Source organism: Plutella xylostella, chromosome 23, assembly GCF_932276165.1.
Source record: "Plutella xylostella chromosome 23, ilPluXylo3.1, whole genome shotgun sequence".
NCBI lineage: Eukaryota > Metazoa > Arthropoda > Insecta > Lepidoptera > Plutellidae > Plutella > Plutella xylostella.
The window spans coordinates 5,397,183-5,424,685 of NC_064003.1; the positions used below are offsets into that span (position 1 = coordinate 5,397,183).

The following is a 27,503-nucleotide window of genomic DNA, read 5'->3' on the forward strand; positions in this document are numbered from 1 at the left end:
AGCAACTCGTTATGTAAGTAGTCACCGCGATGAGTCAAATAAAAATTAAACTGCTTATAAACTATAAAGTCCTGACATCAAAGAGTGCCATTTTGCTAAGACTTTTTATGATCATTAGCTATTTACTTACTTTAACATTTACATACATTTAAAAAATAAAATACCGATTGATTATGCATTTTTAACGGATTTTTCCTTTAATAAATATAACAGATCGATTAAATACGATCTTTCCACTTCCTTTTTCACGACTTTATAGTTGGACTGTAGGTACTTCCATCACTTCCATGTTCACCAACTACAACAACTGCAACGGTAGCCGTAGACAACTAGTCTGTGTCATTATTTTACTCTGTGTACAAATCACCTGAAAAAACTTTTTGACGTTTATTCTTATTTATTTTTGAAAATACGAAGTGTGAAATATTTTAACTTTGTTAATTTATTAACAGCTAAATATGTTACTATTTAAGTGCGGGTTTTTGTTAATACCTTTGACTATAGTTATATCGTAAGTATAAACTTTCCTTTTCCCTTCATCATCACAGAAAACTTACTGTACCTCGTAACAGCTGGTGTCACGAAATATATTTAAATAAAATGTAATATGCCATTTTAATTGCTTAAATGGCATTATTTCCGGTAAATTATTAATCTATTGCAATACACATACATAATCATTGTACAATAGAAGACTGATTTCTCTATAGTTATGGCTGAAATATAATTATCATCCAATTATCTTCAGAGCATCACATTAATGAAATCCCGTCTTAAAACTATTTAAAATATTTCAGAGTGTGTTCTCAAGTAACCAATTTACCCAAGTCATTAGATGCTGTCCTTGCTGTGTTGTACTCGGCAAGTGTTGCAATAGGTGAGTACAAATACCTTTCATATTTTTTTACATTAAGTGGCTTTTCTGTTGCAATACTTTTTCACTGCTCCAGTTAAGTAATTGGTGAATGTTTGCAGTGAGATAAGTTATGTAGTATTGTGATGCCATATTTGTTTACATATGAATTTAAAATAAATTAGCCAATGTTACTTACTGGCTTAAGTTTATTTGGGAATAGTTAGATTTATGTTCACTGATCCATATATTTAAAAACTAACATACTTTTCTTATATACTTACTAATTAAACTCATGAACCATCCAAAAGTTAATTCCATTTATGTCTGTCTATTCTGGAGGTGTTTACACTGTCATACAATACATTTATGTTAATAATTAATATAATATTTATAATGTATCTACTAACACTTCATGTCCTAACAATTTGTTTCAGCTGGCAAAATCATGTATGACAGATTCCAGCACATTAATATTCTAGGTTCACTAACCACAAACCCGGGCGTGACTTGTTTCTCCAATAAGATTGCTTCCGTTTCCGCATGCTCCATGTTTCTGGGCTTCCTTGTTCACTTGTTTCTATTTCTGTTCAAGGTGAGTGGAGTGTAAGAGCCTTTTCCCACTTCTTACAGATGTGTGTTACATGTGGGTGCAACAATGCACCCCTTCCTACCACACTAGGGAGTACAGTAGAACAAAGCATTAGTGTGTGTAGGGTATCCAACAATTGTCGTTTGTTGGTATTCACTATTGCACTGTAGTGTGAAATGGCTCTGTAATATACAATATATATAGTAAATACCTTATGTATCCTTATGTATGTATGTGTAGCATACACATACCCATCATTTATGTCATTCTATTAAGGGGCTATGTGTGTAATTTTGTGTATGTTTTACTAACTTAATGAAAATTGTTTTTATAATTGTTACCATTTAATTACTAACATAAATGATCACTTACCAATAACTAAACAAACAAAAATTCGGTTTCAGGTTGATAAATTTTCTATAGCAGCAATCAATATTTTTGTATGTGCATTTGGGACACTGTATATGTGGATGCAGGTTTGTGTAAATTTTCATAGTAGGTAGTACTTTACATTGATTCATAGGTTTTTCCATCCATCATCATGATTACTCAAGGATGCCAGCCTATTTCCACCAGTGGGAGATTACTGGTGAAAACAAGCCTCTTCATTGAATTATGGCTCTTGCTGCTTTTCTAAGGCTCTCAATTTAATGTTCCAAAGGCATCTTATACTACATTTTCCTTTGTAACAATAATTATTTGTATTCAGTACTAAATCCATAAATTTTTCAGGGTATAGTAACTCTGTACGCTACAACTCTGTTCTACGATAAAAACTTGACAGCACTCAGACAATGCTTGTCCAACGTGAGTTGCCTGGTGCTGGTCACCATGGCTACATTTGGGACCATCGCCTCTATCCTGCCTACAAGTAAGACCACTCAAATGTCTATCCCTAGGATCCTATGGGGCAATTCTGGAACACCGAACACTTGAAAGGTGTTGTTGAGAATTGATGTACTAATCCCCATTAGATTTTATGTATACTTACCTACCTACTATGTTAGAGCAGTTTTTAACTGAGTCATCAACACATCACAACTTAAAATTATTGTTGTCCTGCATTCGTTGACCTGCTCTCACTCAGTTTCTTACTCTATGCATTTATACCCCAAAAGTAATTTTGGTCCTACAGGCTCTAAATGTAAATAAATGATTGATTATGTTTTTCAGATCCTAATGGTGCAACAGTAGCCTACATTTGCCTGATAATAGCATCCCTGTGCAGTTACAGTGTAGCAATCATGTTCTCTATCTTCATACTCTCATATGAAAAGGATTACAAATACTTTGCAGAGGTAAGTTTGACTTAAAATGCAAAAAAAAAACTATTTGATACTCTTATAAATCCTGGCTGCATTTCGCCAACCTCAATAAGATGCGTTATAATGCGTAAGATTTGATTACATAAATACAGTGCCTAGTTCGTGCACAAAATCACTATGAAACATGTTCCATGACTCACAAACAAAATTGACTGATAGGTTTTCACTTCCTGTATTTGGTGTTCGGAATGCTTCAGTAATCCAATCAACATTTGGTGTATCTATAATAAATAAATAATTAATAAACATTCACATCTCTCCATTCCAGGGTCTCCCTTCAGACCTGCTTCTGGACGACGGCTGCGAGTATAATGACGCGATAGTCTGCGAAGCTGACGGGCTGTTCCGAGCGCAAGAGATACGCAGCCACCGCCTGCTCATACAGGGTACCAACACTAGCAAGAAACACTCCTGACCCGAGGCCGAGCCTAAAAGAGGCTCAAAATACAAACACAACGCTAAGACCCATAATCTACACGATTACGGCAGCTTGGGCAAAACTAACACGAAACACAGACACAACGGTCGCCTTTCCCCAGACAGGAAAGCCAACTTGGAAAACGACAGTGGAATGTCATCGGAGGAAACAGACGAATCTCTCCTGGATAAAGTTAAGTTTAATGTTAACGATAGTTTTAAGAGTAACGAGCTAAATTGTACATTACAGAGTTATGAAGACGTTAAGTGCCTAATACAAGAACCTCAATGTGCTACGTATTGGAATGAAATTCCTTGTTGTTCCAATGTTAATATAAGTGTTAAAGAAGACGGGCTAGACCTGCCCACAGGTGTAGAGAAACGCAACCAAGTAAGCGATTTTATTGTGATAGACATGACGTGTAACATAAGTGAATTTGAAGTTGAACGCAAAGTGTTAGGGTCTAATGTAGCTTGTGATAACTCGAGTATTAGTAGCTTAGAGCAACCCTTAGTTCCTGTTATGAACAACGAACTCGTACAGTCCGAAAACCAGAAGTTGGTCAGTTTGTCATTATCCATATTGCTTGCAGCTCTACTTCAGGCGGTGCGATGTTTTGCGCAGTTCTTAGAGAACATTGTAATACCTCAAAGGCAACTGTAGTATTTTACCTAATTTAATTACCTATAATTGTGATTAATAAGTATTCCTAATAACGTATTTTTGGTGCATATTGAATTATTATGTAAATTACTGTCAGGGATTTAGTTTGTGGTTGTGAATAATTATGGTACTTACTTTCTTGTAGTGGTCTAAGTAAATCTAATTTACTGTTTGCATACTTTTAGTCATGTAGTTCATAGTAATTTTGAAAGAATAATATGTTTAGCTTATACAGTCGAATACTGACTATGTACTAAATATGTATCTATCTACCTATGTTATTAATTCCATGTAGTCACACAGAAACTAAATTCCAATATATACGTCTATTGTATACTCAATTATAATTATCTAGTATCTTCCTACATTACCTACATGCCTATGTTATATTACCTACCTATACCAAAAAGTCAAAATATATTTCAATACTTATACTTGTAACTCTTGTTTTAATTAAATTGTCTAGCTAGGCATTATGGTGACCCTACTAGAGGTCAATTTGAAAAACAACAGGTGAATTTAATTAAAGGAAAGACTTAGTAATAATAAAATCTAATAAATTATATTGACAATACACAAATGCTACTATTCACACACAATAAATTACTGAGGTTAAATAGGTCGGGTAGACAATACTTTTAATTATTGTCTCATTAATTTCATCTCTACACTCCCGTTTAGAGAGCCCTGCAAACAATCAAATGGCTTGTAAAATTTTTGATGTTTATGATTTCATTTGATGCTGTTTAGCCGGGTATGTGAAACACACCAACAATGGAAACGTGAAATCTGATAAACAAAATTTGTCAAACACACCAACATCGGACGTGAAATCTGACAAACAAACTTTCCCAAGCTTCGATCGTTTACAGAGCGCTTTAAAGCGACGCTTCATTGATCACTGTAATCAGTCTGTTATTGGTATTATGGCACTTCTTCTTCCACTTGACCGTGTTTTTGTTGAGTTCCTCCTGGGTCTTCTGGCAGTCGGGATTCTGGCACTCCCGCTGTGGAGAGTTGGAGTTGGACAGCACGATGGACCAGCGGCGGCCGCGACGCTCGTTGATGTTCGGAAGCTCCGCGATTAAGTTGTTTTCATACTCGCTCAGCATTAGGTAGTTTTCAACCTGAGGATATGAATTGGGAACTTAAATATTGGTACCTAGATATTATATTTATGTGACGATTTCTTTGGAAAGGGAGGTAGTCACACCTCCTTTGTACTCTTTAAAATACGATAAGGGCGCAAATATCTTAAGAAAGTGTCATTAGATATTTTGCGTTGTCATCATAGATGATACCTCTCCAGGACGTCTAAGTTCGTTATTTTACTCATAGTTTACCAATAATCTTTCATCCGCTGACCCTATTAACTACACCAACACCAACCAACCACACTTATACAACCAAAGCCCAACCTTATTGCAGCTAGTAATACAGTCGCCGCCGCACTCCAGCTCTTCCAGCAGGTGCTCAGGTATGTCCAGATCCAGGTCCAGGTCCAGGCCCCCCTCCTCGCTGATGCAGGTCAGCTCGGGAGGCACGTTGGGGGGCGGAGAGCCGAGGCTGCCCGGGCCAATGCTGTCCAGGTATAAGTCACGGCCGCGAGGGATCGCCACTTCTGGGAATGGGAAATTAAGTTGGGTTAGAACGATGGTAAAATGAGAGAGTTAGGAGACTTTAGGACCTGAAGGTGGTGGTACAGTCGTATTCATAGACGTTGATTTGTTGAACCCAAGGAGGCGACTGTTCCACTGTCTAGGTAGGTATTTAATATCAGCAACCGACCTCATCATCTTTCTCTGCTGGACTTTAAACCTGGATCAAGGAGCTCTCTATAATACTCAAACTTTGGCCTTCCTCATCAACCACAACTGGCTTCTAGCAGTCTAATCAAAGGACGTCCAGCGGGCATGTATCACACGTATAACGATTATTGGCATTTCGCCAGATATGGCCAACCTGCTGCTAATGCCTTCATTCGACTGTAAAACTACTTACCTAGAGCGGTGTTGGCGCCGGGGCCGAGGCGCGGGTCACGCTCGTGGCTGCGGCTTCGCGGAGGCCCGCACGCCGTCTCACAGTTCACTCCGTTGCCGTTTTCTCTGCAAGAACATTGAAGGATTGTGAGAACAGGTGGCAAGAAAGAAAGATTGCGATCAGTCAATCCGAGGTCAATAGATACCTAGCAGATCTCGCTAGTAAAGTTCCAGTGGAGTGCCTGAGGGCACCTTGGAGTCCTGATAGCTACTATAGGGCAGCTTAGTGCTTTCATATTTGGATCCACACCCCAGTACTTTGGTTATCAATTATTCGAGTACATAGGTGGGTAATGTGTTGGTACGAACTTGGTGTGTTTATGCGCTGCGCTGCGCCGGTGCAGGTCGATGCAGAAGAGAGACAGCGAGCCAATCAGCGAACACGTGGAGCTGAAGTAGTATCCCGACTTGCCGCCGCAGCCCACCGAGATGTAGCCTGGAACAGAGCAATGGTTGGAGATGAAGGGTATTTCTGAGGTTTTAAGGTGAAGGTTGTCGGTTTGTGCAAGGGTCTTACGATGAAACAAGTGGTTTTACCCTGCTGCACATTATTAAAAGTTACTAGTCTCTACTTATGCGTATGTACAGCCAAGAAAGAGCTACCTGATAGAGATCGCCAACAACGAAGTCATTACAGTTCTAGAGGTAGGTAATATTGTAGGTAGTCTGTGAAGTCATGCAGGTATGTACCACAGGCACTATACTCTTGACTGGCATCAGGGATGAGCATAAGCTGATCTAGCCGCTGAAGCGATACCTACGTACCCATATAGTGTCTCAGCATACATAAAATAAACTAATGGGCATGGCATACCTGTCAAAGGCACCCCGATAGCGATCGGCACAGCCTGCGAGCACTGCACGAATCCCCACGTGCGCGCGAAGTTGCGCGACCGCACGCGCTCGTAGGTGTACATCTTGAGCGAGTAGTGGTAGCCGCCGCAGAAGATGCCTGGAATTATGGGGAATGACGGACTGAGTTTCCTCTGGTACTTGAGGTAACTACGGCTTGGCAAGTTAGAGTAGAAGTTAGAGGTGGCCTTTTTCTGAATACATATAGCCAATGTGCATCCAAGTAGCTCTCCCATAGGCTTCAAAAAGGGTTTCCAGCCAAACTGTCTGGGTCTATAAATTGCTTTATGTATATCATATACTTCAGGTAACAGGGAACATACGTTGGCGTCGCTGCCTATTGGTGATAACGAGCTGAAGATTGCGTGCTGCATCAGTATACTGATAGAAGAAACCTGACGATAATCTGCGATGCAGTTTATCAGTTTCTTTTTTATTGAGTCAGGATTATACTTGTAAGAGTACCTACAAAGTCTAACTTTTACTCGTATAAAATCTAATCATAAAATAATATCCATTCCTCTCACCATAGATCCAAGCGAACATGACGTAGCCGCTGTAAGACCTCTCCACAACCGTCAGCGCCATGGTCGCCAGGCCACAGACGAAGACGGCGGCTTGTGTGAGGTACTGCCGGGCGATGCGGCACTCGGCCGAGTTCTGCCGCACTAGCAGACCGAAGGCCGCGCAGCCGACCGCCCAGGCTAGGCCGAGGTAGGCTTGGAGGAGCTCCGCCGTGTCACCGAGACCTGGGGGGTTTGGATGAGAATTATTAGGCGGAAAAGTAAGTAAGTACTTTTAGACTTTAATGGATGAAATTAAATAGGAATTTATATAAAGCTAACACGTTACCTACTTTGAACGGCTGAACTGATTTTGATGAAACACAGCTATAAACATTAAATTTATTCCATCCATTTGGTCTATAGGCTACGTATATCTATAAGTATGTAAGGTAACCTATGACCCTCTTAAATATTCTACGTTTCCGTTGAGAAATAAAATAAAATGTTAGTGTATTTACTACTACACTCACGGGCAATGAAAAGGTTCCACTGAGAAGAGCACCAAATTAATTCTAAACGGAAAAGGCTACCTAAATGCCGTCTTCTGCAACATTAAAGTACATTTATCAGAGCATCAGGATATTACCAACTAAAATTGGTAATATTTTGTTCCAATTTTAAATTAAATCTTTGAAAAAATTGGGTTCGTTTGTTGTCGGCATTTTGTGAGTGGAACTTTTTCATTGCCCGGCAGTGTATATGAAAGAAGCTATAAGTATATTAACTTACCTTCTTGCTCAGCATGATACGCCAAATAGAATATCGGCGTATTAATCCCAAACGCCGATATCCCCGTCGACATAAGCAGGATCCTCACAGTCTTGGACCGGAGCGTGGAGAAGTCAAAGAACGGCTGCCGGTCATCAGTCTTGTTCCTGTGGTTCATCTTCCTCTTGATTTTGTTCTGGTTCTTAAGATGCAGGATCGCCCGGCGTTGCGGGTGGTAAAGCGAGGCGGATCGGTAGAAGGTGCCCAATATGAAAGTTATGAATACCACCCCTGTCACCGCTTGCAGACCCAGTCGCCAGCCTATTGCCCTGGAAATTTGGATAAAATGGGTTCAGTAAATGGTAATAATAATAATATACGTATATACCAAAGTATATTCGGCGAAAAAGGAGCCAAAATCTGTCGAGTACAAATATTTGATGCTTTATCAAACTAATTTGAACTTGGGAAAGCACGAAAAAGTTCAAAATAACTAAACTTTAGCTCGTCGATTCAGCTGGACCAATAAAGAGTCAATATTGAACAAAGCCGGACATTTACTGTCGCTCGAATTTTATCGCTTTTATTCGGTAGTTACGCTTTTATTACGCACTGCTGTTACGCTGTTATTAAGTAACTTTGAGCACTCTTTATTACTGTAGTCTGCTACCGATAACAGAAGGTTAATAAGACCGCCTTTGTATACTAGTAAATTTATGAGTCTTTGATTATTATGTTATTATAACACTCTGGCGAAAAGTGGGTGCAGCAATGCACCTCTGCCTACCCCGCAAGGGAGTACATTAGTACAAGGCGTGAGTGCGTGTGTGTGTGATTATTATGTTCATTGATACACTACTTAGTCATACTTTTGATGAGGTAGGTAACAGTCGAATCTAAACAGTAGTGGTACCTAACATACCTACATTCGCACCAGCTACCGCTACACGAAATCGTTTTCGACATAGATTCATGTCACTATATCGCGATTCACCATAAATGCGGCGGTATTAATTGCTGGTGGAGTTTATCGACGTCGATAACAAACCCGTGTATGGCCGATACAGATAAGCTTTTTAAAAATTATATAACTCAAAGCTATCGGCTAAGAAGCGTTCTTCTGTATCCGGTCTACGGCTCCAAACCCTCACCTGATGGCACACTTGATGAACGTGGACATGACGGCGATGCCGAGCCCGCTGCCGCTCACGATGAAGATCTCGACGAGCTCGCGGCGCCGCTTGAAGTACTGCGCCACCATCAGCGTGGAGCAGTCGCGAGTCAGGCCCACCCCCACGCCCACCACCGTGCCTGGGGAACAGGGGAACAATGTTAGAAAGAAAGAAAGAAAGAGCGCCGGAGGTTGGTCAGTTTCTTATCTACTTCCGCATCAGGGGGGTCCCACTCTAAATTGACGAACGAATCATCAGTCATGGTTAAAGCTGCAATTTAGAGAGTGGTTTTTAGCTAGAACCCTAAGTTAATCTTCATAGCTTGACAGTCATAAACATTATAGCCGAACTAGGGTTTATCACCGTGTGAGGAAGTATATAACCATGCAGCCCTGTTGGGAAAGAGTACAATGCACTTAGGGTACCTACACATCTATATAGAATCTACATGTGCAGGTTTCCTCACGATAAATACATGGATCGAAGGCCTCACGAATGACTACCTATATGATAATTAATTTAATTTAGATTTAGAGAAAGCCAATTTATGCCTAGTTAAGACACGCCCTACTGTTTCATCCCACACGACATCTCTCCTGCGTAGGATGAACATGTATAGGATGCTATCACTCATTCACATGCTAGGGGACCTCCATTTGTGACATCTAACAAATGACAGTCGGATAATGCACTTGACTTGCTAACAAATGAGACGATGATCCATTTGAATTTGTTGTTGAGTGGAGGATTTTAAACTTCAGTGTGGGTACAAATACGTATTCGAGTCATACGATGAAAGTTTCATGATAACATTTTATTAAAGCACCCATTATCTCCAGTGAAAATTTTAAAGTGACACATTATCATTCATTGGAAACCATCCAATGTCCATAAACGCCATCCGCGTACAAATAAAAATTGCCACTTATTTATTGGTTTCGCTTACAACCGTGTTATTATAGCAGAGGTGGCGCCCTATTCTGTAAACATCAGCGATTCCAAAGCTATAGAGCTACTGGTGTTTCATCGTACTATCGTTTTGCAATCGCGCTAAGTTTCCCCGAATAAGACACCGCCACTGATGCAGCGCACGAAGCAGTGCAAGCCAGAGGTATAAATAAATAATAATGTAATAATACCTACATCGATTTTGATGATGCATTCAGAGTAAAAATTCGTGATAGCGTCCAAGCGTTGTGAAAATTGCAATGGACATGGCAGCAGGCATGTTCAAAACTCAGGACGCTGATGAACTGTCTACTGGAGCAGATATTTGATGATATGCAATAGGATTTTACCCTTCCTTCATTGGAAGGAGACCCGTGCCCCAGCAGTGGGGACATAATGGGTCGTGATGATGAATAGGATTTTATATCACGAAATTGAATTCATTACATGTCAAGCCAAAATCTTTAGAAATAACTCAGAGATCAGAGATTAATTAAGTAAGCACTGAAGTCATAAATAGTTAACTAACAGACAGACAGGCCGACAACGTAAACTATAAAATACATTGAGTCATGTTTTCACAATCCCCTAAAACGATTTCATCACGTGTGGCCTGTGGTCTAAGCGATTTGCCAAGATACCTGGGCAGTTGGTTGCTTTCAAATTTAATCTAGATCTAGGTTCTAGATAAGGGCCAGACAGCTATAGAATACGTAGCGTACGACCAACCGACAAGTACCTACTTAGTGAGTCCCTACTTATATTTTAGCACTGAATAATTTAACTTAGTAAATTTATACAAAGTGAAGTGGTTCTATTTTATTTAGTTGCAAGGAGGACAAGATTTATTTTATTGGCTCTTCGCCTATGTGTTGGAGTGTAAATATGTGCACAAGTTCGTCTTTTATTTTATCTTGGTGCTATTTCGTCTCGGCGACTCGTTGGTGCTTACATTACATAGGTACATCACTTAGAATGCCTTGTTGTCTAGCCTAGACCTCTATTCAATTAACTAAGTTGTTAATGAGTACTTATTATACGTTATGCTATCCAGCTATGCTTAAAATAGTTGGATTGAAAATATGGTTGTGTTATTGTTACTACTTCAGTTAAACTTTAACTTATTATTATAATAATTATCTATAACTAAGTACCTATGTGCATGGTAACGATCGTATGTACATACATACGAGAACGTTATTGTAGAGAATACAATAAGTATTTCTATTTGAAAAACCTAGTTATCTCCTATATACATCGTCAACATAGTTAGGTTGCGATGCTAACGGCGGTAAACCAGCAATTTACATGCAAATCTAAACTTTTAACTAAATGCAGCTGAATATTTACTCTGGACAGTGGAACAAGGAAAACAGATTTCAGAACGCATTGAATTTAGTATTCATTCACTTTGGAAGCCTGAAGTACCTTTAATAGTCTTACCATAAAAGTCTGTTTTTGCCTGCATATTATGTCGAAACCTTTTACTCTAATATAATTATGTGCTTAGTTATATGTAACACTTATGACGATACAAATAAAGACAATCAAGAATCAATCATATTTTTAAAAAATTAACATTACGTTAAATTACGTCTCTGCGTACGGCAGTAAGTATATGAGTTACATTTAGGTAGAGATCCAATGTAGAGAGACGGAAGTAAATTTAGGTACTAATACTAAAACATTTTAGAATTAAATCCTTGCAAGTTGCGACAAAGCTAAGTTATCCGAAGACGTAGGGACAAATCAAATTAAAATTCAGTTGCAGAAATTCAAAGAAAGCAGTCGGTAGCAGGGGCTCGGTATCTGCTGCATCGGTTCGCGTTTATTTACTCAGACGCCCAATTAACTGACTCCTTTGAAGTTTGCCAAAACGGGTTCCGTAGGTACCAGCGAATCTGATGAAATAAATTGAGTTGTCAGAATATACTCGTATGTACATTTAAATTACTCTGATCGAAGCACGCAATGCGCTCAGATACCTTTAATGAGTTGTAATGCTGGTATTTCGGTTTGTAATAAAATTTATTTATCATTTAAAACATCTTGCGTGCTGGACGTAGGTAAGACAAGCAATGGCGGTAAATTATTGTGCTACCAAAATTAAAATGTGCTTTATCGTCGACGGCGCTGGATTGTTAATGAATTCGTATCTTTATAGGACTCATTACAGCTGGTAGATAGCTGTATTAAAAAAGTATAAGTAATTATTAATTTCCAGATATTGTGGTGTTGTGGTGTAGTATAAGTATGTAACAAAGTTATGTAGGTACAAAGTAAATTCAGTTTAAGTACGTATGCTGGCAACCGGCGGAGCTTGAATATGTAATTCATATTCTCGGCATTTTCTGGAGGCACATTTTGCACTGGTATTGTTTATTTTCCGGCATTCCTCGCTCCTACAGCTACACGATAAAACTGGGAAGGAAATAGAAAGCCGTGTCTGTCCCGGCCCCCGGGGTCAACACTCACGTAGGTCACTAAACCTCGTCTAAGTGCCCGTTCCCTGCTCGTAAAATAAACCTAGTTCCTTTACAATTTTCTAGCGTCCGCAAGTTTAGCTTGCGCCTAGAATGTTTTGTTGGAGAGTTTGTTGAGGTTTTTCGCATTATACCATACCTATATCTACATATGCTGCTCAGATCAGAGGTGGATTAGCTCTCAATTGGACACCACTCATAGGCAAACGTAGAATAGCCTCCCACTCGCCGTACCATGACTAATTACCTTAGTCTTTGCCAGTGGTTGGACGGGACAGACCTAGGCCAAGCCAAGATATAATAGCTTATCATAGTGCGTCTGGCAGAGCTCTATCTCTAGCAGTGCATCATCTAAATTAGGTAGTAGTTGGACGAGGAGCTCTACTACTAGCAGCGGCGATATTTAAGTAACCTGGCCCTGTAGCACAGGACGCTATTAAGACATGACAAGAGTTCTCCGTCCCGCTCGCTCTTGAGGCTGCGCGATGCAAGGACTTTGTATATATAACAGGACTGAGTACTCGGAACCCAAAAGCGAGCCGAGCAGGAGGGGTAGTAAAGAGGCCGTTTGTCCCTTTCTAATAAGGTAACCACAAAATTTGTGTTACGTGGGACTTTGGGGACTTGTTGTTATAATATTTTAGGGTATAAGTGGGGTGACTTCGGGGTTGTGGTAAATGACGAATGCAGGATTTCTTGAGGCCAAACTATTTACTGATTTTACCAATTACATTTTACAAGTATGTTGTCTAAGTGACGGGCGCGAGACGACTAGCGTCTGCGCAATGATCGCTACTGGAAGTTACTAGAAAGCTGACATTGCAAAACGTGACTATAACATGTGTCGCTACAATATAATTATTACAGTGATCAAAAATTGGGACCCAAAAAAATTTTGCTTTATAGGTAGACGATTTATGGATAATTCTACTAAACAATCGCTACCGTAGCGTAGGTCGACAAAATCTTAGTCACTCTTCAGAGTTGCATATATCGGAGATATATATCTTTATATATATCTTCGGGATGCTGTCTATGACAAATGAAATTATTTTGTGATTATCAAGGACGGCGATAGTTTATATCCCATTCCACGGGGAAAGACATCTGACATAACCCTTATTACATTCGAATAAGGCTAGTTTTTGTTTGTATTTATATATTGACTTTGACTTATCAAATGTCTTTCCCCGTGGAATGGGATATAGTAGATTATGACAAATTCAAATATAAGACACTGTATTTATTGAATTTATTTTTATTATTACTAAACATGGCTAAAAAATATTGTTTTATACAATTCTGCCGGAGGCCAATCTTACTGCCTAAATTCTTTAAGGAATTAGATCTTCCATTATGGAATAAGTATGTTAAAATTTAAATATGAATTAGCTAATGCCTTCACAACTGGAACTCATGTGTGGTTCTTCATTACATTGAACTGGATGATGATGATCTATTCTGACACCGGAACAACATCTGGATGGCTGGCCATATTTTTTTCTTATCTTCATTCTTGGGAAACCTGACAAAGAAATAAAATATATAATTAGTCATGACACATTGAAAGGCAGACGGGCAGACAGTGGAAGCTAGGTAATAGGGTTCCGTTGGCACCCTTTGGGTATGGAACCCTAATAACATGGTCGCATCCGGATCAATAGTTTCGGAGATATGCGTGGACAATCATATACCCAATAGATTGTCATACCGCATGGTTACCCTATTTGTTATAAATCTAATATTACTTTTCTCGGCTTACCTGTGAAATAATATGCCGCAACCACCACACGATTCACTTTTACAAACTTGTACACAGCACTTTTTCTCAATTTCTTCAATGAAACTTACTAATTTGCAAAAATAACTATGACAAGACAACAACAAATAAATTCAAAACAAACCGCCATGACAGATGAAAGGGTTGGCATGAGGTACTAAAAAGAATACTACCAAGTGTTTGAAATAATGACAGGTTTAACATAATTATTATGAGGTACGATACAAAATAATATCTTATTAAATAATAACTTTAATCTTATAAGTAAGTTTAAAGTTATTATTTAATTATAAGTTATGCTAAGAGTTCGTATGATAATTAAATCATTGTTTGAAATAAAAATCTAACATTTTCAATTCAAATCAAATCAAATATTTTCTACCAACTATCACGTTTTTTTTTGGGATGGCAAGCGTTAGTAAGGGACAAACGGCCTCTAATCTAGCTATCTCGCTCGGCTCGTTTTGGCTCTTGAAACGTTGATTGCCAAATTGAATCTTATTACAACAGCTTACGATGTGTTTTAGTAATTAAAATTTTGGCAGTACTCAGTCCTGTTATAATACAAAGTCCTTGGCGCGATGTAAGTGAGCGTGATGCGAAACTCTTGTCATGTCTTAAATGCGCCCCGTGCTAGGCCTTCTGATACAGTCACGAGCAATGAAAAAAGTTTCAGTGAGAAAATTACCAAATTACCTACTCCTAAACGGAAAAGGCTTTCTTAATGACACCGTCTGCAATATTACGTAAAATTTACAGCACAGAATATTACCAATTAAAAAAGTTAATATTTTAAACTAATTCTAAATTCAATGTTTTAAAAAATTTAGGTGTCGATATTTTGTAAGTGGAACTTTTTCATTGCCCATGATTGTAGCCTCCAACCCACCATAACTGAAGAACAGCTGGTGGAACTGGGTGGCGAAGCTGGTGAACAAGCAGGCGAGGGCGGCCACCAGCCCGCCCACCACCGCCGTGACCCGAGTGGACTTGCGCACGCACAGCGCCACCGTCACTGGAGACAGGGCTAGGGATACCCCAAGAGCCAGGTGGTTGGACGAGATAGAGCTAGGCTAAGGTATCATAGTTCTTGGAGAGCTCCGTCCCTATCAGTGCAGCATCTAAATTAGGTAGAAGAAGAGGAGCTATTCTACTAGCAGCAGCATTATTTTCAGTAAACTGAAGGCATAGCACGGGACGCAAGAAGCGCACTTCAAGTCGTGACAAAAGTTTAAAATGACGCAGGCGCTCTAGAGGCCGCTGGACGTGAGTGAGTTTTTGTTACGTCTTGGCGTTCGGTGCTCGCCTTTCCGATATAGATGACCAAATCCAGCTTTTAACCCACCATAACTGAAGAACAGCTGATGGAACTGCGTCGCGAAGCTGGTGAAGAGGCAGCCGAGGGCGGCCACCAGCCCGCCCACCACCGCCGTGACCCGAGTGGACTTGCGCACGCACAGGGCTACTGTCACCGGAGACAGGGCTAGGGCTACCCCAGCTGAGAGCGCGCCCAGGCAACCTGCAGGAGAGAGAGGGTGTGAGTGAGTGAGTGTGATGGGTGATTAGAGTTGCGTGAGTTGCGTCTAGGGTACTTAACCCTAGTAGATCAGAGAGACAGGGATGAGAGGATGTTGGGTGATTACGCTTGCATCTAGCAGGTTACTCTAGCAGACGTAGATAAGCATCACTAAGTACATCACGTTTCATAAGTGTCTTCATGATTCCTTGATTGGTGGGACTTGCTTTATCGATTTTATCTACATCGATAAAAATGCCCGTGTAGTGCATTGCATACCCAAACCCATGGTATGGTATAACAAAACCTCAAATATGTACGTGGTGCATCTCTTTCATAGACTCTTGAAAGAGGGACTTTGTTATCACAAATGACGAATGAGATCAAACCACATTACATGTGATTCACAAGAACCGGTCGCTGACGGGAGTGTTCCCCGTTTAACCACCACAGCCTCATCTTGATATGATTTTATAAAGCAGTCATTTATTTAAGCAATTCTTACGGTAGATCACTCATAAGTACCACCATAATAGTATAGTCACAGTAAATGGTTGTATTTTTTTGAATACAAGACAGTACGAAGGGATACTGTTTACGGCTCCAGGCACTGTTTCTGAAAATTTTCCTTCATATTTGAAGAAACTGTGCTGAAACTAAAAAAAAACTTATCTTCTCTAGATTTGAAGGGTCTACACCTAAAGTCAAACGAGCTCAACACAGGCAGCGTGTCAAACAAAAAAATATCAGAGAAATCGGAACTCGTGATGTTTATTGTAATCGTCCATCAGCGAACCGCGTCACATTCCGCGGTCCAAACAGGGACAGGCCTTCAATAGGGTTGTCACCTCGTCACTGTACCAACAAAATTAACACGACATCCGACACTAACTATATTTAAATTACCCTTATTCATCAGGCGGCGAAGAATTGAAAATTAAGGCAGTGCGCTATGTTTACTTGTTTTGACTTTTTATTTTAACTTATTGTTATGATAGGATATTATTGCGTTAGTGAATGAAGAGAAAGTATTTAGGTAAATATTTTAAATGTAAAGTTTAAGTTATTTTGTATTTAAGTGATTTCATTTTCAATATTCTTTATTATCAATAAGTATAGTGGTAACAATTACATTTGTATTTAAGTACTATTTGTAATAATAGAGTCGTAATTTATTAAAATACATCCACGCCTAAATTCCCTCATTACAGGGGAGGACATAGAAAAAACAGGAAATATAAATATACATCTGAAAAGACTACTATTCGGATATTTTTATAAAAGTAAAAACCATTACAGTAAACTTCCAATAAGTACCAACTCCAAGATCCAAACAGATGTGCTTTCAAATGTTTTATAGAAACACTTCAACTAACTCCATATGTCCAGACAATAAAATTGATAGATTGTCCGTAGAGAGGCTAAAGTATTCTGTATTATTATTACAGAATGTGAGTAAAGCCGAGTATTCCCAAGTTTGGAGCGAGCAGTGATTCGTCTGTATAAATTGCTCGAGACCAGACGGACTCGTATGAATATGTAAACACAGGCGGGACGACAAATGGCATGCTTCACTCGGCCATTTTTGAGGTGTTTTAAAGCGGTCCTGGGAACAAGGTGGAAGGTGGAACTGTTCAATACAACTTAAAATAAAAGAAAACTACATTTAACGAGCTGATAAGTGCATCTTATGAGTTTTTACGGTGTTTGATTTTATTATTATGGTGAAAACATATGACTTTAAAATAATCTGTATAGGTTTATCATATGAAGCAACTGCTAAATCATAATAATCATTTGTCCGTAATGATCTACTACTGGACATAGGCCTCTTCCAAGGAGCGTCCACTGTAGGATATAGATATCTCACAAAGAGCGCCACAACACTGTCCTCGGCCTTCCTCATCCAGTCTCTTAAGCCGTTTGCTAAATAACAGCGTAGCGTGTTTTGAAACTATACAAGGCCAGAACGCAGAGGGTGGGACTGCTCGCGTATATTTTCAAATTAAAATGGTGCCATGATTTACTTGAAAGTATACAAGGCCATTACGCACTAATCGCGTATATTTTCAAGTAAGTTGGGCCAAAATTATGGCTTGAAAATATACTGCAGCAGTTACCACTGCGTACTAATCGTGTATATTTTCAAGTGCCAAGCCGCAATGTGAGCACTTGAAACTATACGTGATTAGTTACCAGGTAGTTATTTTGAATTGTTGCTCTCTCTTTCTTTCATGCGAAATAGTAATAAGTCTATTGCTTTCTAAACATTGCATCATCATTCCGCACTTGGCATTGTTTTCGAAACGTGTTTTTTGTTTACATCGTACAGTTTAAAAGTAAATTGTTTTAAATTAAACTGTAGAACTGTTGTAAATAGTAAAAATTATCTCAGAAGAGGGTAGAAAGATTCATAAAAGACAATTACGGTGAACTCAAAACTTGATGAAAAATATGTCTGTAATAGGTCTATACCTACTACACTCACGAGCAATGAATAAGTCCAAGCAGCAAAAAGTTAACACCAAATGACCCCAATTTTTTAAAACATTTAATTTAGAATTTAGACGACCGAATGGCGTAGTGGTTAGTGACCTGACTACTGAGCCGATGGTCCCGGGTTCGATTCCCGGCTGGGGCAGATATTTGTTTAAACACAGATATTTGTTCTCGGGTCTTGGATGTGCCCGTAAAATGGCAATAGGCCCGCCCCCTATTACATTGGGACTAACATTACACTCTGGCGAAAAGTGGGTGCAGCAATGCACCTCTGCCTACCCCGCAAGGGAGTACATTAGTTAGTACAAGGCGTGAGTGCGTGTGTGTGTGTGATTTAATTTAGAATTTGATCAAAATTTACGTTTTTAGTTGGTTATAATAATATTTTGATGCGCTGTTAAATGTACTTTAATATTGCCGACGGCGTCATTAAGCTAGTCTTTTCAGTCCGTTTAGGAGCTATCGTCATTGGAACTTTTTCATTGCTCGTGAGTGTAGTAGGCATTACTCTTAATCCATATTAGATATTAGTATTCTTACTTGCAAGTATGATTGCTATAAATATCATTTTATCAATCAAATTAGAGCTTGTTCATCTTTATTTATTAACATTCTATAGGTATGACAGGCAGAACAAGTAAATTGTAGTCATGTACATTTACCGAAATAGTGAAGTAAATCAGAATCAGCGTGTAGGTATAAATTATATGCGACAAGTACGCCAATCAAGCAATGTGCGTAATAGCAATGTATATTTTCAAGAACGATTCAGTAAATCCCAACTTGAAAGTATACGCGATTAGTACGCACAAATCGTGTATATTTTCAAGTAAAATATTATTTTTTTTCACTTGAAACTATACAGTGCTAGTACACTATGGGTGCGTTCTGGCCTTGTATAGTTTCAAAACACGCAACAGCGTAATAATGTAGGCAACTCTAGTCAGTAAATCTTAGTAAAGTTCCACAGACGGCTCGTAGAGACGGATTGTCTCCCAACTTTAGTCGAGTATTAGTCATGTCATATAATGCTATCAGGCTGCTGTTTCACCAAAGAGCTTAAGGGTCTCTCGTAAAAGAATGCAATCGTTTTAGTCAAGATTTAGTTTGGCGAGTGACAAACAGCGCTATTGAAAAAGTCCCCGTCAGGCGTCCTGTCAAGTTCATCGACTTTTAGGTTTCTTCGAGAGGTATATAAATAAAAAGTTGCCGTTCTGTCTAGATTGATGAGTGACGCGTGGCGCGATTGCCGTTAGCTCCGTGGACAACGTTGCCTTGTTGATAAGTTTTCTCATTTGCAACTTACTAAATTAAGATTTGTAGACCCGATAGGGCAGAATAGACTAGCCAGCCCGCTGCTCGTAATAAAAAGCAATGCTCGCTTAGTAAATTTACAGTATAGACGACCGCGGTAAACAAACATATCTAGGTCTGAATAAAGTAAAAAGCTTATTGTTTTGTTTTCAGATAAATTCTGCCGTTTTTGAGCATTTACGTCGCTACCAAAAACTAAAAAGTAGGGAAATCTAAATATTTATTTTTCTCCCTCAAAATAAAAGCAGAAAACTATAAAAACTGAATGAAATCACCAAATTTCTTTCTAATGTAAATGTTTGAAGTAGAATGCTTTTTCCAAAGCTATAAATTTGTGAGTTTTATTTTTAAAGGCATTAAATAGGTTGCTTGCTTTCCAAATAGAACTGATCACTTGAAAATAACTGAACTTATTCTGAAATTGAGACTTTATAAAGCTCGATAGTAAAAAAGAAAAATAACGCAATAAATAAAATCCGAGCTTATTCTTCTGTCGGGATCTGAAGCTTTAAGAGACATAGGATTTCTCGCGTCTCTCAATCGAATCGAAATAAAGGGAATCTGCCGCGTCATCGTCTTGTATACAATTGCTAAATTGTCTGCCTCCGTGTGAGCGGCGAGCGCTGGCCATTCTGAACCAGATAGCAAACGTGGTCCGATTCACTAATTAAACACTGCTCCAAGCTATCACGTACGCACTTATTTCATTCCTCATGAATTCACTGAAAGGACTATTTGAAGATCACGTAGCAAATTCAATTTTCGGTCGGCACTGAAGCTTAAAACTTTTTAATCGGCTAAACCCACTTTTCAATTCTGAAATATATGAAAAAAAAGTGTAACGGAATAGCTCGGAAGTTGGCTTTAGCTTTTTCGTTTTTGAATAAATTGTATATTTTTCGTGCTCTGTGCACTGGGAGCCGATAATAACAGTCAGTTGCAATGGAATCGCACTGGGACTTTGCCTGAAAATAGTTCAGCGGCGAAATCTTTCATATTTTGAAATATTTGGACAAAGTTGCACTTTTACTGAATTGGGCAAAAACACACATAAAAACCGCGAAAGCTTATGACCATGTATCGGTTAGATACATATTGTTATTCATGGTATTTTCAGACTTAAAAAGTGAATAAACGTGTTTACAGTGATCGGAAAATAAGACGATACCTACTCGTAAGATACACATTATTACAATATTAATGCCTTGTATAAACGCTCTATCGAGATTGGACATGGTCCAGCTTGGCCATCGTAGCATCATCTGCGTCAAAATATGCTCATTTATCATTATCCTTTCCACACAGGACAAGATAATGGGGGTATATTTTTGTAGTTGGGTTTTATACTTCTTGTGTGCCTAAACCCAGGGTTCGCGGAGAAGAGTTATTGGATTCTTAGATCCTGTCAAATTCAAAGGGACAGGAGACAATGATTTATAAAGGACAGCTTATTATTATGCTTCACTGATTTTGTGTTTGGTTCACAGCTCGCAAGATCCTAAGTGACAGTTTTTATAGAAGTTACTTTGAGCTCAGTCACTCTACTCCGTGTAAAAGTTTCTTGGCTCAGCCATAATGGTTGATTGAATATGCTCTTCTAATTAATTACTTAGAGAGTTGGCGATGCGATTTTCATTCGATACCTACTCGAGTAGTAAAAAAATCTACTAATTTTGGAACCTATGCATAATGTAGCTAATGGTTTAGGGATCGTCTGAATATGTATATTCAAATACTTACTACGATACGATAAAAATGCATTAGGTACACGATCCAGGGCACATGGCGGGATAAATAAATAGGGCCTAAAAGCGAAGTACTTACCTACTTAAAACATAAATTAGCTCATTTCCTTTATATTTAAAAGTAACAATTCTGCAATGAAAGCTTATTAGCCCTCCAGGGCTCATTATTTTTTTCTACCCTGTATAAATGTGGAACTAAGTAGTATTCGTAGTCTTCCATTGTAGATATAAAAAAAATATATCAACCTCGTTACGAAGCAAAAACGGATATTCGTTATCAGCATGGTCCTGTCACCGGGTGCCAACATATTAAACCTCCTTTGGATGATGAATGTGCGTTAGGGAGGCCGGCGTTACATGTCAAGCCTTCACCATATTAAAAATATAAGCAGTGTCGCAACTCCTAATAAATTACAGGCGAAATGAGGACGCTTATCACGCGTGTTTTGCTGCTGTACTGATATCGGTTTACTGTTCTTATGTGTGTGTGTGTGTGATATGACGTCGATGGCAGCTGGGCGGTGCGGAAAATCTGATGCCTTTTTTTGTGGGTCTTGTAAAATCAGAATGAGATAGGCCAGCTCCGCGCTCCGGTAGGTAATAGTGATGAATGATACGTATTTTAAATATGTTTGTAAGTGAATAATTTTTACCATATTAAATAAGTACTTATAGATAGGTAATTATACTTATACCAAGCGATCAATGGTTTAGTCGGTAACTATATAACTTCCGTGCATTTCTATAGACTGTATATGTACAGACGATCAAATTGCGAAAGCGAAGATCCAAGTAAGCTTTCGCAAGAATATACCGTGGAGATATTTGGATCTCAAATCCTCATACAAGGACCGTGAAACTAGCGCTCGTCACCCAGTAATAGTTTTTAGATGGTGATAATGACGTCATATCCGTATATCCAGCATCCTAAATGGCTGTAATGTGGCTGTAATCTAGCTATAATAACCTGAATGTGACATAAACTCTTGTGAATCTTTTCGCTGTGAAAAGCGCGCGCGTTACTGCAGCCACGAGTCAACGATTCATTTCCGTTTCCTGGAAAAATCGAGACACTGTTGAATTTCGAATCCACTCGAGTTTCATGCGACGACAAAACTACATACTTTCCTGTGACTGAAAATAACCAGGATAGATAGTATAAAATAAAGTCGGGTTCCTTGCTTATTATATGAGAATAAATTGGAACTTTTTATCCGTCGAAATAAAGTCTAGCCGCAGCTTCAGTTTCAGGAAGTATTCAACGCCTTAACTGGGTTTGAGGGCAATAAAGCTGCCGCAACAATGCGAATTTACGCAAATAGGTCAAAGAGGGGCGATTTTACGACTTTTATTATGGAAACGGCGCAATAAGATAGAGGCAGAACTTATTTATACGATTTGAATAATCGTAAATGACAGTTCATGGAATATCGGAAACTAAGATGTTTACCTCGTGTGCCGATGTTTTATGGACAATAGAAATAACGTAATGGCACTAAACTATAATTCACAGGACTAAAGTAGGGAAAAGTAATTGTCCTTATTCTTTAGGCAGTAAATATTGAGTTCTGGATGTCGATAACATAGGCAAAGGCCTACGAAAGTGATAGCGTAAATCAAGGGGTCCTGTATTAGACGCCCAAGGGCATTCTAACCACACATTAATAACCCCCCGGGACTCCTGCCAGATCAAGACAATGCCTAACCCCTTGGGAATATACCAACCACTTTACGAACGTGTATTTTTATATTTACTTACCCTTAAGTGGAGCTAAGAGTGGCTCCTTCACTGCTCAATTTCATAAATGAAATGCATTTGCACGCGCGAGCGAATTTTTTGCTTCATCGCCTGCCACCAGCGAACGACCAAGCAAAAAGAAGACGAATCTTGTGTTCTCTTTTAACTAAACATACAAGTGCTCAGACGAGTCATATCTATGCGTTCATCTGCGTATTTTCCCCCGCACCATCCATCCGTCGCATTCAATTTGTCTCAGCAGTAAACGAGTGATATAGAGGTAATACTTACAACAAAGCCACCTCATGAAAAATACCGTCATTTTTCTTCGCGTAAAATGATCTTGCGTATTGTGAAACTTTCAAAGGGGCCCCGTGAATCCTGTGATTCACTTACCTCTCCACTTGAATGTTATTTACCTAAAGGAGATTCGTAATGCGTGTACCAACAACGTACAAGAAAGGGGTGCGTTGAACCTTTATTGGGGAAGGAAAGTGAAATCCGAGAGTACAAACAAGTTAGACAGTTTCAACTGGAGATCATTGTGTATAATCGCTGGTGCAGAATGTAATGGGTTTGTAGCGATGTCGGGAACTTTTCCGCAATGTAACCGCCAAGTTCGACAGTATCTGCCATCAATGATGCAGCGAAAACCGTTAGATACGAACTTTTCCAGACGCGCCGTTAATAAACCGGCAGCTAATTTTTATTTCATCCTATTATACTGCTACTGTTTGGGAACTTCGAAATTTTATGTGAGCAATATTATTTATTTATTTATATATGATTCGCCAACAAAGATTACATTAAATTCATGCTTAATAAAAATACAGTAGTTAAATGATAAATGCATCTTCAATAACAGGCGAATACAGCATGCATTATAAGTAATAATTAAATTAGATTTTTAAAGTTAAAGCCTTAATATTAAATATCTGCAATAATATTTTGTGAGTGAGAGGAGTGAAACGAGACGAAAATTTATTGATTTGAAATTTATTGTGATGATTGAGGCTGATTCTGAAGCAAACTTATAACAACTGACTTGCAATTATTGTTTATCTTTTAATCTTCAAAATCCTCCCCGTAACCTCAGTATTTGAACAACATCTCACCTGCCTGCATCCGAACCTCGGGCCCAAATTTCCTGACCGCCTCCACCGCTATGATCGAGGAGGCCTGATGCAGCCCATGCGCCAGCATCTGCGCCAGGGTGGCCGCCAGCGCCACGCCCCAGCCCCAGCCGCCCTCCGGGTAGTAGTGCCGGGTGAGCGTGAGCAGCGTCCTGGGGTCGAGCTTGGTGTGCCGCGTGGGGGCGCCACTGGGCGCCTCCAGCACCAGCGGCAGGGAGCGCGTGCGCAGCAGCGGCGCCCCTCCCGACGACCACGAGTCTTCCATCAGCCCTGAGCATCCTGCGCGCCCCGCATCGCCGCTCCAACGCTCCCCGCTGTCGCCCAACTCTTTATACACGTAGCTAGCACCCTCTATCACATTGTTTTCAATTCGGTGATGGTCAAGGTGTGTCCATGCTTCTCTTCAGGTTTGTAAACAGTTGTGCACCATTCCTGTTAGCGCTTTTACCGGCACGGCTAATGTAAATTATGTGTGTCCGTTTGCATATTATACCACTACACTGTTGAAGGATTAATTGATGGTGAAAAACGCCCAGGCGAGGGATCGAAATTAAATTCGTTTAGTATGTGCATTTTTTCCGTTTAAATAAAAACGCTGCGTAACGTGTGTAAATTGGTACGGTTTCAGAGAGTAAACGAAATTTTGTAGGGTTCTTTTTTATCGAAAACACAGATCGGATTTCACGTTTCGGTTGGAAATATGATTGATGGTGTGCCCTTATATGGATGCGAGTCGTTGGCCTTGGAGAGTTATACATAATTTCGGAAACTACATTCACGTGTTTTTGTAACTTCCCCAAGTATTTTTTGTGCGAGTGACTGCGAAAAGTGTCGCGTAATCACAAGCTACGATCTACAAAACGTACGCTATTGTACGTCCCGTGTCAGCGAGTGACAGAATGCTTTCATTACGTTTCATAAAGCGAAACTGACGAAAACATGTGTACTGGGTAACGCAATAAACTGGCATGATTTGTTATATTCATCCACCCGACTGAGTTCCTTCAGCTGCCTTATATACTAACCTAGCCTAACGTAATTTACGAAATCTATCTTTCTGTCGATGCAATCCTATACCTACCTAAGTATAACCAGAGCATAATAACTAGTATAAGTAGGTACTTATAATGTATTTTATAATAAACTATTTAACAACCGTATCAGTACGATTTTACAAACTACATCTAAAGTCTCAGTTCACAGGTGGCCCAATCATTCAGCAAACAATTTGGTTTTTAAGTTTGAGTTCAACCAAGAAGATCATTTAATTATTAATATTCCACATAAAGTTTCATATTTATAAAGGCTAATTGCCTACTTAATTATAATTGAAAAAAATCTGAATGAAGCAAATAAAAAAAAAACACAAAGCCATCATTTAAAACGGATTAACATAAAACAGTTTGGCCTCAGCATTTATAAATATGCTTCTTTATTCTCCATTGGGGCATCGTAAGAGATGGTAATAAAGAAGTTATTGGGGTATATTTTTGTATGTTTATTTGATAAGAATACATACTCGACATTAAATATAGTGTTTACTTAGTATATTTTCCTCCAGCAGATTTCAAATTGAGATCGCGTGGGTATTGAAATTTCAATTGCATGGGAATAGGTAGAGTTTGGTTTAGGTCGTAGTATTACGTACAACCTACGTATACGTAGTCACAAATAGTCACAATATTTTTTAGTCTGTTAGCACCCAATTATTGATTTTTTAATTTAAATTTGTTAGCAATTAAATTTTAAGAAACCGCACGGAACCATACATTTTCAGTCATCAGTTTGATAAAGTCGTAACACTCGAACGAAGCGAAAGAGGCGATCAAAGAAAATGCTCGTCCCATTTCCTACCGATACAAATAACTTGAGATTAGTTCCAGATAATGATGTTTTCGCTAGTTTTTATCCCGCTTCGTGTCATATTAATGGCACCATAACACTTTTAAGGCTAATTAGCGGTTCATTTCGACCGACATTAATGTCGGTAATGTGTCTTTAATAAATCCCCCAAACAACTACTTCTACTGTGATATGGCTTTATGTATAATAGTATAATATAAGAATATGTATAAGTTTTATCATTCTATAGATTATTCATTTAACGTAGAGTTTAAATGTAGTAAGTACTGGATTCTATTGCTTTCTACGTGACGCTAAATACTTTCAATGAATATGAGATCCATCCATCGAAAGTTTAAACAGAACCCTTCGAGCGCAAGCCCGACTCGCACTTGGCCGGTTTTTTTCGTTTTCTATCCAAAAAGGAAAAGGACATACTTAATAAAATTTTTTGAATATCGGGTAGTAGAATAATTTACGATGTGTAAAACGTCGCACCCTCGTCTAACTATAATTTTCTTTTTTGACCTCTCGATTTCGTAAAAAGGTTATCACAAGCAATACTTAGAAGGAGGACATTAGGTCGTATAATGTATCTGTGTAATGTAAGAATGTAGGTAACTAAGTACATTTATGTTAGTGTTTCCGTAAATATATTTTTCTAATACCTAATTGCTAAAATTTAATTTTGTGTCCTCAGAATCAACCTCATTATACACTCATGAAATAAAATATCTTCGTAAACAGGCATAGGAAAATTTGATAATAATATTAACTAATTCGTATAAAAATATTTATAACAGAATAAATGCGAACTTGAGTGTCGGATTAAAATATAATTATGTTATTGAGAGAATAGTAAAGGTACATATATTATTATGTTAATAAAGTCCAATGTAAAAGTACGCTTGTACACCGTACCTATGGAACCCTATTAGTACTTTTTTTTCACAAACAGTACAGTGCTCCAAAATTGATAATGCGCATAGAAATCTTTGACAGATCGGTTGTTTTCGATTATGTGACACATGATATTGACTCCTATTTCTTTCGAACAAGGTGCAAAATGCAAGTGTTTTTTTAAGGCTCTTACGATTTAATGATTCGGGTGTGAAGATCTGCATGTGCATTATTAATTTGGGACAACTGTACGTTAATTCTCCGAGAGCCCTACCCGTAATAGATATTAACGCTCAGGCCCTCTAACTTTGGCCATTAATACACGAGTTAGATAAAGTTTTATGCAGATAAATCATTTAATCATATTGATAAACAGATATAAGCGACCACAAATTATGTTTAATGCTTTTGCTGAGT

The 27,503-nt window shown here is 38.8% G+C and overlaps 2 protein-coding genes across 4 annotated transcripts in view; one reads left to right on the top strand and one right to left on the bottom strand.

Moving 5' to 3' along the window:
- Positions 1 to 355: 355 nt before the first annotated feature.
- Positions 356 to 4,292, top strand: LOC105390605. 2 transcript variants are annotated; one of them, XM_048629335.1, is made up of 9 exons: positions 356 to 511; positions 798 to 877; positions 1,291 to 1,448; positions 1,850 to 1,921; positions 2,178 to 2,316; positions 2,619 to 2,743; positions 3,039 to 3,156; positions 3,438 to 3,578; positions 3,781 to 4,292. In XM_048629335.1, the coding sequence occupies exons 1-8, from the start codon at positions 459 to 461 to the stop codon at positions 3,443 to 3,445; spliced, it is 753 nt and encodes a 250-aa protein (XP_048485292.1). In that variant the 5' UTR covers positions 356 to 458; the 3' UTR covers positions 3,446 to 3,578; positions 3,781 to 4,292. The 2 variants fall into 2 exon arrangements, with proteins under 2 accessions (XP_048485292.1, XP_037969620.2); XM_038113692.2 differs by lacking the exons at positions 3,438 to 3,578; positions 3,781 to 4,292 and having other exon boundaries at positions 3,039 to 3,344.
- Positions 4,293 to 4,391: 99 nt separating this feature from the next.
- Positions 4,392 to 27,503, bottom strand: part of LOC105390606 (monocarboxylate transporter 10) — a 73,144-nt gene continuing 50,032 nt past the window's right edge. Inside the window, exons 1-10 of one of the 2 annotated variants that reach the window (XM_048629334.1) lie at positions 24,327 to 25,605; positions 15,745 to 15,918; positions 9,168 to 9,327; positions 8,038 to 8,345; positions 7,270 to 7,491; positions 6,705 to 6,842; positions 6,200 to 6,326; positions 5,853 to 5,956; positions 5,270 to 5,472; positions 4,392 to 4,978 (exon numbers count right to left, since the gene is read on the bottom strand). In XM_048629334.1, coding sequence (XP_048485291.1) covers positions 4,730 to 4,978; positions 5,270 to 5,472; positions 5,853 to 5,956; positions 6,200 to 6,326; positions 6,705 to 6,842; positions 7,270 to 7,491; positions 8,038 to 8,345; positions 9,168 to 9,327; positions 15,745 to 15,918; positions 24,327 to 24,609 — 1,968 coding nt within the window. In that variant the 5' untranslated portion in view covers positions 24,610 to 25,605 and the 3' untranslated portion in view covers positions 4,392 to 4,729. Of the gene's footprint in view, positions 4,979 to 5,269; positions 5,473 to 5,852; positions 5,957 to 6,199; positions 6,327 to 6,704; positions 6,843 to 7,269; positions 7,492 to 8,037; positions 8,346 to 9,167; positions 9,328 to 15,744; positions 15,919 to 24,326; positions 25,606 to 27,503 lie in introns of those variants that run through there. The other variant, XM_048629333.1, reaches the window with a different exon arrangement.